Genomic DNA, 13,637 nt, shown 5'->3' with positions numbered 1-13,637 from the left:
TATCTATATGTATTACGCGCGCTCAGAAAAATATAATTAGTATTAAAACAAGCAAAAACATTAATTAAATGAGAAAAAAAAATAAAACAGCCATGCCATGGAAGCTTGCCTTGGTCTGAACATCCAGACAATGGTATAAATTTCTTCAACCACCAATGGGCATATAGTCCTGATTTATATATTTGATTCGTTCCGTTGTAATTGTTTTTAACAATGGGATGACTTGGCTGAATTACTCTTCTTCCAACTTTTTGTATTATAGTTTGATGTATGTACGGTATAGGTTGCGTAAATCTTTTTTGCACTTTATGCTCATATTTATTCAAAGGTACATAAATTGTATTTATTTGTGTTTGTATTTTATTTGTAGTAAGAATATGCTTAGAATTGTGATCTTTCATATTAGTTTTGCATATTGAAAGATCCTGAGCATTTTCAATATGCTTCGATAAATTGCATAAATGAATGCTATTCCTGGGAGTAGAACCAAAAGGTGATGTACAAATGCATTGATATTCAAATTTACTTTCATCATTTTCACTTTCGCTGGAATAGATTCTTAGAGGATGTTCAACGTTATATTTATTATCAACATATGTGCATAATTTACAAGAAGAATTAATTTCAGATGAATTCAAGCAATAACTCTCAACCATTCCTGAATCTAACGATCCAACGCTAATTACATTAGCTTGAAAATCAGATGTTTGATATATTTTTTTTGGTATATATGTTTGAAATTGGCAACAATGTTTATTGATGTTTGAATTACATATAAAAACAGATGGATGATGTATAGAATTTTTGGTAATTTGTTCATCAATGAATCCTTTTCCTTTCCAACACTTTATTGAATCTATGTGCTTTTCCATTTCGTTAAATATATCTTGATGGAAGTTAGAACCAATTGGATATGAATGAATAAGATTAGTAAAACGTGATCGGTAAAGAGATTGTCCATCAACAAAACTATTATTTACATTATTATTATTATTCATAAAATTATTGATTGAACTTTCAATGCCAATAAATGGTAAACTTTTGCTAATTTCACATATACCATTTTGTGCTGATATAAATTCTGTTAAACATGAATCATGTGCTAATCCTATAGTACTAAGATCAATATCTTCTAATGCATATTTCACTTCAAGTATCAGAGTAGACTTACGCAACATTGTTTGTGTCGTTTCAACAGATGAATGTTTCATTTTATTAATATTATTTAAAGCCATGTTTTCTGAATTTTGAGAATAGCAATCTTGATTGTTTGTTTGCATTGGATGAAGAATATATGTTGTTATATTAGTTTTTCGCATTTTTACGTTACTCATATCTGGTTTCAGAATATATTGCAAATAAAGCAATTTTTTCAGAATTTCAAGACGTATAATTTTTTTCTTGACTAATTTTGCAAAATATCTTGAAAGACGAACATATGGAGGTAAATTATGACTCACGCGTGATATCATTGATGATTTTACAAGACTATTATTTGTTGTTTGTTCTTGTATTAAAAGTTTAATCCAACGCTGTTGATCTTCTTTAGTAGCGCAAAATACGAGTATATTCTCAATCATTGGTCCTAAAATAAAATCGAAATTTTATTAATTTTTATAAATATTATATTATATAAATATTATTTATAAATATTAATTTTAATATTTCATTTTGAAAAGAATGAATGGTTTTAATGATAAATGAATAAATAATATCTCTTGCCTGTAATTTCGAAAGTATTTCTCATTTCATCTGTATCTTCTATTTGAATAATGGTAATACCTGTTAATGGAAGTTTTCCCTACAGAGAATAGAAAAAGTAAATTCTTTTATATATATTTATGAATTAAAGATATAAGAAATATAATATATAAAGAAAAAATTTTGAATATACTTCATAAACAAAAGAACTCATTCTTGGACTGATACTGAGAACTAAAAGAGTTGTTGGAAAAAGAACAAAATATCTATCTCGACGATCTAGACTTGTAGTTCCATTTGCCAAAGTGACTGAGCCAACATAAAGAATTTCTCCAAGAGAATTTAATTCTTCTCCCTCCCATCCTTTAATACCACTAGTTAAAACTTGAAGTGCTAATTCACGTTGTTTTCGTATAGATACACATTGATCCTATACAACAAGAATACATATATTACATTAAAATATAAAAATATATGTATTACAAAAAATATCAAACATTTTTAAAATTAAATATACAACATATAGATTATTAATTAATATAATTTATTAATATTAAATTCTTTAACTTACAGCTATTTCTCTATATACAGCTATACTGCGCTGAGTGTCGCCTCTATCAGGATGATTCTTTTCTGTATACCTTTCCAATTCTTGAAGCATAGCAGAATATTTGTCTAATCTTCGAAAAGGTTTACTTAAACTAGTTGTTAATACTAATATACCCGGTGATATTGCTCCATTATGTTCCATGAAATCATTCAATTCATCTCTATATAAAAAAAATTTTATTTTTTTTTTATTTAAATAATCTAAATAGTCATAAAAATCTTTTAATTTTTGTAACATACCTATATTGATCTAAAATACATACAGCCTGTGGATGATTTCCACAATATGTTATATGAATAGATTTTAATTTTGGTGCTAATGTTAGAAACAGATTTCCAACTCTCAAAACGCAATCTTGTGTCACAGTTGTTTCTAAGTTAGATAATAATCGTTGATGTATTTCAAGAACTTCATGTATATTACCTAGAAGTTGTTTATATTCTTCTTTTTCTAATCTGAAAATTTAATATACAAACAAATTTTATTTTTAATATTAGAAATTTTCAATATTATTTATAATAAAGTATTATTATTTACATACATACAAAGATAATATACAAATAAATATGCATATAACATGAATAGATATATAAAATTAGTAATCAATAATTAAATAATTTATTACATATATTTTATATATTTTTTATATATTATATAAACTTACATATTAGCAGATTCTAGGGGATGTAAAAAATTATTTATTAAACCCTGCAATTCTGCTACATTCACTCTTTCAGAATCTATTAAATCCTTTAATACAATATCTCGATTTAATTTTTGATGCACAGGGGATTCTTGCAGAATTTTTTCAGGAGAAGTCTTCATAGTTAAAATATTGTTTTCTTTAAATGAAATAAAAATAAATAAAATAACAAAATAATAAAAATATAGTAGAGATTATTTGATGAATTAAAATAGATTATTTTATTGCATAATACCTGAAACTCTACATTCTTTGACATAATTAGATGGAAACCAGCCAGTTTTGTCATGCAATGTGCCTTCCCACCAGCCTTCTTCATCTGTTTGTGTTATTGTTATTACATCTCCTTTTTTAAAACATAACTATGATAAAAATATAACAGTATTTAGAAAATCAAATTATAAAAAAATTATAACATGATATAATAGAAAATTAAACATACTTCATCATTATTTTTTCCTTTAAAGGAAAAAAGTGCAGTCACAAGTTTTGGCATATCAGGTTTTGACATGATTATTAATATAAATGAATAAAGAAAGAAAAAACAATTCAGAAACAAATTTAAAAATGAATATATAAAAAACATAAACAATCTTTAATCAAACAATTTCATTTTACAAAAAAACTCTCTAATTTTGTTTGCATTTCTTTTTTATCAATTCAGCTTCATTGTATCATAAAATTTGAAATGATATAATCTTAAATACATATTCATTGAATATATTTAAATAATTTTTCAACTTTCACAAAATTACGATTCATATTTCTTGAATGTTTAGTGATTTTTATTTATACGTTTCACCTTTGTTCTATCGTGCAATTCGTATTCTTTTCTGATTATCGCATTAAATTTAATTCAACTAGTTTAAATATACTTGATGAATTATTATATACAAAAAAAAAATTTGAAATTATTCAACAATGTCATTGACTATTCATCTATAACGAACAAAGAGGTTAGTCTTACATTCAGTTGCAACTATTAATATCTAATACGCATACATTTTCATGTATATATATAATATATATACATGAAAATGTTTAATTTTATGTATTACGTAACTATTCTTATATAAATAAATAAGTTACATAAATTACATATAAATACATATATTATACATAAAAACATATATTACATACATATATATTTATATTATCTTCTCTTTTCTTTTTATGTAATATGTATAATATTTTATAGAAAAAAAAAATTTCAAAAACTTTTTTTTATGAAATTAAATATTATTACCAATACAATACAAATTTATTATATAAAATTTATATAAAATTATATAATACTTACCCACATAGAGAAATATATATTATTTTATTTATAAATAGATACATATGAATATATGATATAAAAGATAAGTTTTTATAGAAAAAAATAATGCATATAATATAATGCGTAAGTAAATGAATTACATAAATGAGAAAATGCTATATTTTTATTGTAGCGAATTACATGCATATGATATTACTTACATTCGCGTTTTTTTCTTAAATATTACTAATATATAGCTATGATATTTTTGAAAATAATAGTTTTGATTTTTATCTGATTTTAATATGTAATAAATTCACAATTTGATGTTTTAGCAAATATCTATTTTCGACGATATATTTTTCTTGATTTTATAATTTATAGTATATATTATATATTATATGAAATTAAATGAAAAGAAAAAATGAGCATATTGTTGACGCATCAACGTAATGATTCGGTGAACAATCAATCTCTTAATTAATAATTTCAAAATAGAGAATGTGCAATACAATTTTAATAAAATAATAATTTTTTTTAAATATATTGGGTGTACGTATAGACATAGAAATTCAAATAGAAATAAGAAAGTGTTTAATGACTATATTATTGAAACAATTATTATCAGTGTTTTGTCATGGTCATTATTATCGCTAACACGGGCATCATATGATGAAGAATCGGGATCATAAATTCGATCGGACTTTATTTTTCGTTGTATCCCGATTTTCCGTACATATATATAATAGAAATCATTTTGCTAATAACATTGCAAATAACATTGTTTAATACACTAATAACAAGTAAAGACAATAAAATCGGCGCGGTTTTACTACGCACACAGGTACAAGGATATAATATAACATCGATCGAAGAAATTGCCTAATCGATAGGCTCTGGTCCGCAAAATATGGGTATTCGTCGGTGTATCCAATCGCATATACATACATATATACTTATATATATATTTATATTCGCATTCGTCGAAAAACAAGTAAATTATCTCATTTATTTGTTTTTTTCTTTCTCAAAATTTTTTCAGCTGTAGAGAGCAATACACGCGATGCATGTCATATTCTCATATAAGAGATGGTGTTCTTTCAAACAAAATTCATTGATATTGATGAGTTTTCAATTAAAACCGACAATATTATTCACGAAGGATCTTTGAAAGTTTATATGATGGACGGATAATCATCAGTGAACATCGTATTTTGTCCTTTCTCTTTCTTCGCTCTCTTTTTTTCTCAACTTTCATTTTTTCTTACCTCTTGCTCCTTCTTCTTTTTTTTCGCTTGCATGCTTTCAACTTCTGGTTTCTAATGAATCATTTTTTTACTATCTTTTATCTTTGCACATCTTATTTTTTATCGAATTGGTCCTTATAATTATCTTTCATTCTATAAATTCTTTAAATATATTTTTGAAATATGTACGCGTATGTCATTAACGTTTAACGTCACTGCTCTCATTATTAATATAGTCTAAGAAAAGAGCAGAGGACGATTTTTCGTTAAAAAAGAGAGAAAAAAAAATGAAAGTAAAAAAGCATACATGCGCGTATAAAGGACATTTGCTCATAGAAAGTATAATTTGTATCGCAAACAATATTTTCGAGGAAACAAAATACTTATTCGTCAATGATATTGTTCGATATTTGAAATCAAATGAAGATCAGTCTCGTGCGTATTTTGAAAGATTATAAGTTAAAATTTGAAAGAGATAATTTACATGGTTCTTAATCACTAATTATAGTCGATTAATATATCATTCATGCATTTATGAAATGTTTGATACGTTCGTTACGATGCCATGCATTGGCGATCTAAACAATTGCCATGGCTCATAGAAATTTTTTTTTACTTGATGGACGGGAAGTTATAAGAATGGTATAGACCAAGATAAAATTGTATACTTGAAAAGTATAATATACGCGATTTACGGGACAGTCTTCTAAAAACTACTTACATCATATTTGCAAAAGCTCGTAAACATAATAAATAAATTCTCACACGTGTATTACACTAGTGCAATATTTTTTCTTTTTTAAAAAAAGCTTTGTTTTTCTTTATATATATTATTATATATGTATTAAAGACAAACTTATCTTAATGATATATCAATTCATTCTAACTTTTGATAATCATATAGAAAAAGATATACTTCACAAATTTCGATGATTTTCGAAATGTTATTTTAAATAATTTTTTTCTATAGCGCTGCTTAATCTTGAAATATTCGCGAAATATTGTATTATTACAATTTTATTTATATGTAATCTTCTATATCTTCTGTAGTAGCAAATGTAACAGTAAAGTGGAATTTATCAATTGTTTATAGTATAAACACATTACAGCAGCAGACAAAATATATAACGGATAAAATATTACATATTTAATATTTATCAATAATAAACATGAGAAAAAAATGATAAAAATGAAATATAAAACAATTGTTTAAAATCAATTAAAATTCTATTTATTGATTTTAATTATCTTAAAATATAATGTAAAGAATATGATTTTGAACAATTCTCTATTTTCTATATAATAGCAGTTAGTTTTTTGAATTAATAAAAAATTTTTTATATTATATCATTGAATTTTGTCTATACGTCAATATGCAGCTTTAAGATCAGCTAGTATATGATTTTGATTATTGGAACAACAAATTGAAAAATTGTGCATTTTTTTTTAAAAATGGTTGTGATCTGAATTATTGCAAATTCAAAATTTCCGAGATATTAACAAAAAATTTTTAATATTAAATTTTGTCTATATCTATATATCTATGAAAATATAAATATCAATATCGATCGTTGTTTATCTATTGTATTTATAAACATATGATGCCCGGCTTTTAAAATATACAATAAAGAGATTAATATATATATAGAGATTAGATATTTTTTCACGAAAATAAATATTCTAAAAAGCATACGCTTTCAATTAATATGAAATTAGAGAGGAACTGAATAAGAAGAAATAAATTTAAAATTTTAACTTCAGGTTATTAATTTTTGAAATGTTAAAAAAAGATTTGATTTTGTAATTCAGAATAGGAGAAATCTATTCATTAATTTTTATACTTTTTGAATCGCAAAAATCAACATTTTGAACAACTTTTTTCTTTAAATATATATCGTCTTCGTATATTATTGCTCTTAGTTTTCAAAATATTTGCAAAAAAAAGTTCTTATTATTACATAGATAAATACATAGATAAATTTTTTTTATATATTCATAGCTGCATGCAATTTTTTATAAATATAAACAACTAAGATATATAATTAGTGAACTAGCAAAAAATTATTATATATATTATTTTTTATTTATTATTATGGATTATATTAGACTTAAAAAGTTTTAAATTTAATATCGAACTTGATTAAAATTAAAATATAAAATAATCCTAGATAAATTATAATAACCAAAGTTACAATGAATATCAACATCATTCTTGGTATTTATCATTGTAATTTCGATTTTTTTTTTTCATTTCGGTCATTCAAAGAATCTGAAGAATTCATATAATGTTCTCGACATTAGATTTGAGACATTTTATTTAAACATAAATAAATATTTATGAGCAAATAGATTTTTGACCAATTTACCAATTTAATTTGAGCAATAGATTTTGACCAATATTTTGGATGCTGTCCGCTAGAATACTTATAAGAATAATAAATAAATGATGGCAGACTCACACATACACGCAATATAAAATTTTTTTTTATAAATTTAATATAAAACTTATAATAACAATATTTTTTTGCAAATATCTCGAAAATTAAAGCGATAGGAACATAGAAAGAAAAGAGTTTTTTTAAAATAAAATGACAAGAATCTTCCTATTCCAAATAATTTTCAACTAAAAATTTCAATACAATATATTAAATTCTACTTTTACACATATTATGAAGATATATTATCTTCGTAATAGCAGTCATAATCGTCAAATATTAAATAACTAATCACAATAATATGACGATAGTAGCAATAATAGTTTTATTAGTTATTTATAACATATTCCATAAGTATCGGCACGCATGACTTCTAATGTACTCAGCTTAGCAAGACTCAAAATATAAAGCTCAAACCAAACTAATACTTTTTTATCTTCATATGACAACACATTTATAAGCTGTTGAATATCTACTAAGCAATCAAATATGGTCTTTGAAAATTTAACATTTTTCTAATTAAAAATAACATTTTTCTTTAAATAAAATAGCTAAAAAAATAATAATGAAAATAAAAATCATTGTCGTCATTGTTAATTATCTATAGTCGGCAAAAAAATTTGTTTTAACTCAATAATTCTGTCAGTAGATCTTAAAACATAATATAATTTAAAATGATTGCAGATAAAAAATATTCTTAAGCAATTGAAGTTACGATAACAGATTTTATTTGAAGATACTATTTACTTTAAAATATGCTATATATCAGTATCACTATGATATTATATATCAACCCACACTCAATAACAATCCATAGAATATGCAATGATAATAGCAGCATTTAATGTTAATTAATGTTAAAATTATAATAGTTAATAAGTATTAGTTAATAAATAATAGTTAATAAAATTATAATATTTAGTAAAAATTATATGTTAGTTATATTATACCTATATATACTAACATATAATAAAATTATATGTTAGTTATATATATAGATATTAATAAAAACTTTTATTAAACTTTTATTAGAATAAAATACAATATGCAATTCTTGTCGAAATGAGCTAAAATTTTGAGGGATCAAAGAAAGATTTCTGAATATAAAATTTTATCTTTGAATCTTTATTATTTTCCGAAATATTAATAATAAGATTGAAAATGTATAAAGATAAAATAGTTAAAAATCTATTTGCTCATGAATTACGATAATTAAAATATCTCAAATTCAATGCCAAGGAATAATAAAACATAAAACAATCCTTGAATTAAAAATTAAAATATAAAACAATTACAATATATCAACATTTTTTGTATCAAATCTATGGTAATTTCCATCATCCAAGTTTTATATTTTATTTATTATATTATATTTCATTTATCGAAGAACCCAATCTGAAATATTGAAATATTGAAATATTCAAATTCAGCATTGAATAAGACATTATAAGTTCATCATAATTCATAAAAAAACAGTTTTTTAGCGAGTTTATCTGTTATATATTTCGCTACCCATTGCGATATGTTTATAAAAACAAAAGATAAATGTTGACGTATATATTGCCAAAAGCGTATGGATATTCATAAAAATATGAGACTTTTGAAGGATTCTAAACATCAAAATGATGAAAAAAGTTCATATACACATATGTTGGATAAGATTTAACGGGTTATTTAAATAATAAATATTAAATAAATATTAATATTAAATAAATTTATATTAAAATTTTAAGTTTATATTAAGATAAAGTGAAAATGCTTTAGCGCGGCAGTACCACATTACAATGTCGCTTGCTGCTCAATGAAAGTAAATATACGATATTTTTTTATATTAAGATTATTACTATTAATGATATTTTTTTTATAAATTAATTATATATTTCAAATGAATTTCAATGTAATATTAATGTACATATCATATAACTTATTTAACATTTAACTCGAAATTTTATGAGAATTTTCATTTGCTTCTATTTTTGATTTTAGTAAGTAAACTGATTGAATACAACAATTCAATATGGATTTAAATAAAATGTTTGTATTATAAAATGATTTATCTATGGATTTAAATAAAGTAGTTAAATATAAAAAATAAATAATATATTAATATTCTAGAATATACTAAAATTTATTCAAATTTTTGTTAAATAAGAAATTACATAATACATATATTATATTATATTACACTGAAATTCAAATTATCAATTTAAAATAATCAATTGTATATAAAAAATATATCAATGTATTTACTTTTATTGGGGATAAAACTATGTAAGCGACATTGCAATATGGTACTTCCGTGCATCCAATATTCTCGCTTTTTTATTATCTTACTCTATTTAAATTTAAAATATTTAAACTTTGATTAAACTAAATTAATTAAGTTTTATTGGACATATATGTATATAAACTTTTTTCATCATTTTGATGTTTAGAATCCTTCAAAAGCATCCCATATGAACACCCTATATAAACAGAAATTCAATGTACCAAAAATTTTATTCAGAATAGAATCTTTATTGATTTCGATGATTTTTGAATATATTCTACAAATTAACATTTTGAACAATTTTTTCTTTTGTATGTTATTACTGCGATATATAGAAATAGATAAGCAGTTGCATCGTGTTGATGTATCATCAAAGAACGTGTATGTGTAAATAAAATCCAATGTATACAAAAAATTTTTTATTAATTATTTTGGAAACTAATAAAAATCCGAAGCTAAAATTTTATATTTTGGACTTCTTTCTCATCTTCTACTATCTTTCAAATTTTCAACTCATTTTTTGAAAATTGTTCCAGTGGATTCATAATATACATTTTAAATGTTGATAGAATCAATAAATAGAGATCGTATATTAATCTATATGTAATAAATAAATAAAATTCAATATATAATACCAATAATTTTTATTAATACGTCAAAAATTATGAATTTGCATCAATCCAGATCAGTTAATAACATAAACTTCGCTATCATATTCTTAAAGTTCTTTCAATTAATAAAATGAAGTCACAATTGCCCAATAACATATAATGAATGAACTTATTGAAAATCTACTTCTAAATGGATTTGAATAATAGAATAATGATATTAGTTTCCCCATATATTTTGACTATCATAATATATTTAAAACAATAAATAAACAGCATAGTAATCGCATATACTACCACAAATATATAGTATAGACAAATTTTAATATAGCAACAATTTTAATAATTATTAAAAATAAAAATCCTCATTGATTTTTTCAATATATTCTAAAAATCAACATTTTGAATAACTTTTTCCTTTACATATTTCTTTGCATGTGTTGTCACTCGGTCTTAGTTTTTGAGATATTTATAAAAAATATTATTACTATTATATAAAATTTCTTTTATATTTATATCTACAATTATATCATTACTATTAATATAATAACATAAAATGAATGAAATAGTAAAAAATCTATTCCTTCATGGAATATGATAAGTGTAACATGTTATAAAATTTAACGCTGCGCTTGAGCATTCCGCAGATCTGAAAAATCTATGGAATACAAAAATAAAATATAAAACAATCTTTACATAATCAAAATTAAACCGAAATAATAAATATCAAAAATGATGCTGATATTCATTATAACTTTAATTATTGAATTTTTGGTTTTATATCTTATTTTTATATTTCGTAATCATTTGTGAAATGCCAAAACTTGATATTGATATTTGAAATATATCAAGTTATTATAATATTTTTGTTAATATTTGATTATAATATTGAATAATATAATATTGAAATTATAAATTTGCAACAATTCGGATTACCATCATTGTAATTCTCGTTTCGTAAATTTTCGATTGATATTTCTCGCCTCTCTAATCGATATCTCAAATATTAAGCCAGAGTTACNTATATATATATATATATATATATAGAGAGAGAGAGAGAGAGAGAGAGAGAGAGAGAGAAAAAATCGTCCAGTGTTATCCTCTATAATATATTTCAAAATCATCGATATGCTTTTCTCTATATAATTAACATTTTCATTTTATAATTAACACACGAAAAAAAATGTTTATTATTCTATTATTTTCCTTTATTATTATATTGTATGAAATTAATAGAAAATGCAATTTGAAATTGTATATGTTTTATGACATGAAATATGTATCGTGTCATATATTATAAATATTTTCTACTTATTAATTTTTTATCATTCTTTGTTTTTTCTTTTTTCTTATCTTCTTTGTTTTTTTCTCTTTTCCTTCTCCTCTTTCTTTTCTGAATCATTTAAACGAACGAAGTAAAGCGACAAGCTTTTTGTATAGTTTGTTTACAATTATATTCAATTGATCGAATATCAAAATAATCTAGTCTAAAATAGTCTAAAATATATATATATATATATAAAGAAAAAGCATAATTTGAAAAATATGTAAAAAATGAATATATATGAAAAATGAAAATATACAGAAATCGAAATAACTACATTACATGTATATATTTATATTGTTTGAATTATCATATAAAAATATCATATAATAAATCATTATTTTTTTTTATTATTTATTAAAACTTAGCAGAAAATAAAAATAAGATTATAGCTACGTATCACTCATACAAATTTTAAAACATAATTTATTTATTTGATTCATCTTTGCATAATATAAAAAAATGTTTTAATAATAATATGTATATTAAGCATGTAAAGAGAAAAGAAATCGATAAGTGATTGCATCACACAAAGAAAGATTGGACAAGAGGGAGAGTTTTAGAACAAGAGAAGGGATGAACAAGCTAAAATAGGAAGATAAACAATATATATATATTGAATATATATTTCTTATCTCTTTATAATTTCGAGATCGTAAGTCATAATTTTAAATAGGAATTAAAGAAAAATAAAAAAAATTATTGAAATTATTTTTTACTTATAGTAGAAATTTTTTCATAATTTCTTTTCAATATAATTATATGATTATAAACATTTTTAAGTTATTCCATTACATTTCAGATATATTTTTTATCTAATATGCTGATTTTCTATTAAAATTACTTTTGAATCACTATACATGATTAATATAAATTATTACAAGAAATACTATTACTTTACAGGAAAAGATTCAATGTATAAAATGTTCAAGATATTATGAATGCAAAGTACATATTAACATATATAATATTTACAAATATCGCCTAATAATAAGATACTACAAAAGTGAGAAATTGGCAAATATATTCTAAATATTATCTATACATAATATATGTATACACATGAATGAGTGAATTTTTATGTCTAATATTTTTGTATATATTTATTCGCAAACATAAATAATTGACTATTCGATAATAATTGAAATGCTAAATTTTACAAATTCGAAACTGAATTTGTTTGCATTGGTCCATTTTTTCTTGTTCTTATAATATATTTTCATTTTGGTTGTAATTATTCATAATGATTGATGTAAATTTTGCATTTTTATCATTAAAAGAAACTAAATGATAATATAAGAATAAAACATAAAAAGAAAAAGACTGATTTGTGATTTCATGAATGTCTTTGTAAAATTCAAAACAGTCAAAACACAAAATGGACACAAAAATAAAAATAAATAAAAAAAGAAAAGAAATGTGTGATGCATGTGTGTTTTTAAATAAAGGCGAAAGGGATAAAAAAAAGACATGAAGAAA

The 13,637-nt window shown here is 22.4% G+C and overlaps 1 protein-coding gene across 4 annotated transcripts in view; it reads right to left on the bottom strand.

The window, feature by feature from the left end:
* LOC122720658 (rho guanine nucleotide exchange factor 7) overlaps positions 1-3,649 on the bottom strand; it is a 5,094-nt gene extending 1,445 nt beyond the window's left edge. For 2 of the 4 annotated variants that reach the window (XR_006347794.1, XM_043947472.1), the window contains exons 1-8: positions 3,457-3,649; positions 3,250-3,376; positions 2,976-3,153; positions 2,551-2,766; positions 2,273-2,471; positions 1,895-2,131; positions 1,723-1,801; positions 110-1,585 (exon numbers count right to left, since the gene is read on the bottom strand). Coding sequence is in view for 3 of the 4 variants with exons in the window: in XM_043947472.1 (XP_043803407.1) it covers positions 110-1,585; positions 1,723-1,801; positions 1,895-2,131; positions 2,273-2,471; positions 2,551-2,766; positions 2,976-3,153; positions 3,250-3,376; positions 3,457-3,600 (2,656 nt within the window). In the remaining variant the exon portion in view is untranslated. Of the gene's footprint in view, positions 1-20; positions 1,586-1,722; positions 1,802-1,894; positions 2,132-2,272; positions 2,472-2,550; positions 2,767-2,975; positions 3,154-3,249; positions 3,377-3,456 lie in introns of all 4 variants that reach the window. The other 2 variants (XM_043947474.1, XM_043947473.1) reach the window with 2 other exon arrangements.
* Positions 3,650-13,637: the final 9,988 nt, after the last annotated feature.

The sequence above is a fragment of the Apis laboriosa genome, unplaced genomic scaffold, assembly GCF_014066325.1.
Source record: "Apis laboriosa isolate Shangri-la unplaced genomic scaffold, ASM1406632v1 scaffold1321_cov151, whole genome shotgun sequence".
Taxonomy (NCBI): Eukaryota; Metazoa; Arthropoda; class Insecta; order Hymenoptera; family Apidae; genus Apis; species Apis laboriosa.
Note: the sequence above shows the minus strand (reverse complement) of the source record. Positions and strands in the feature narration are given on the sequence as shown.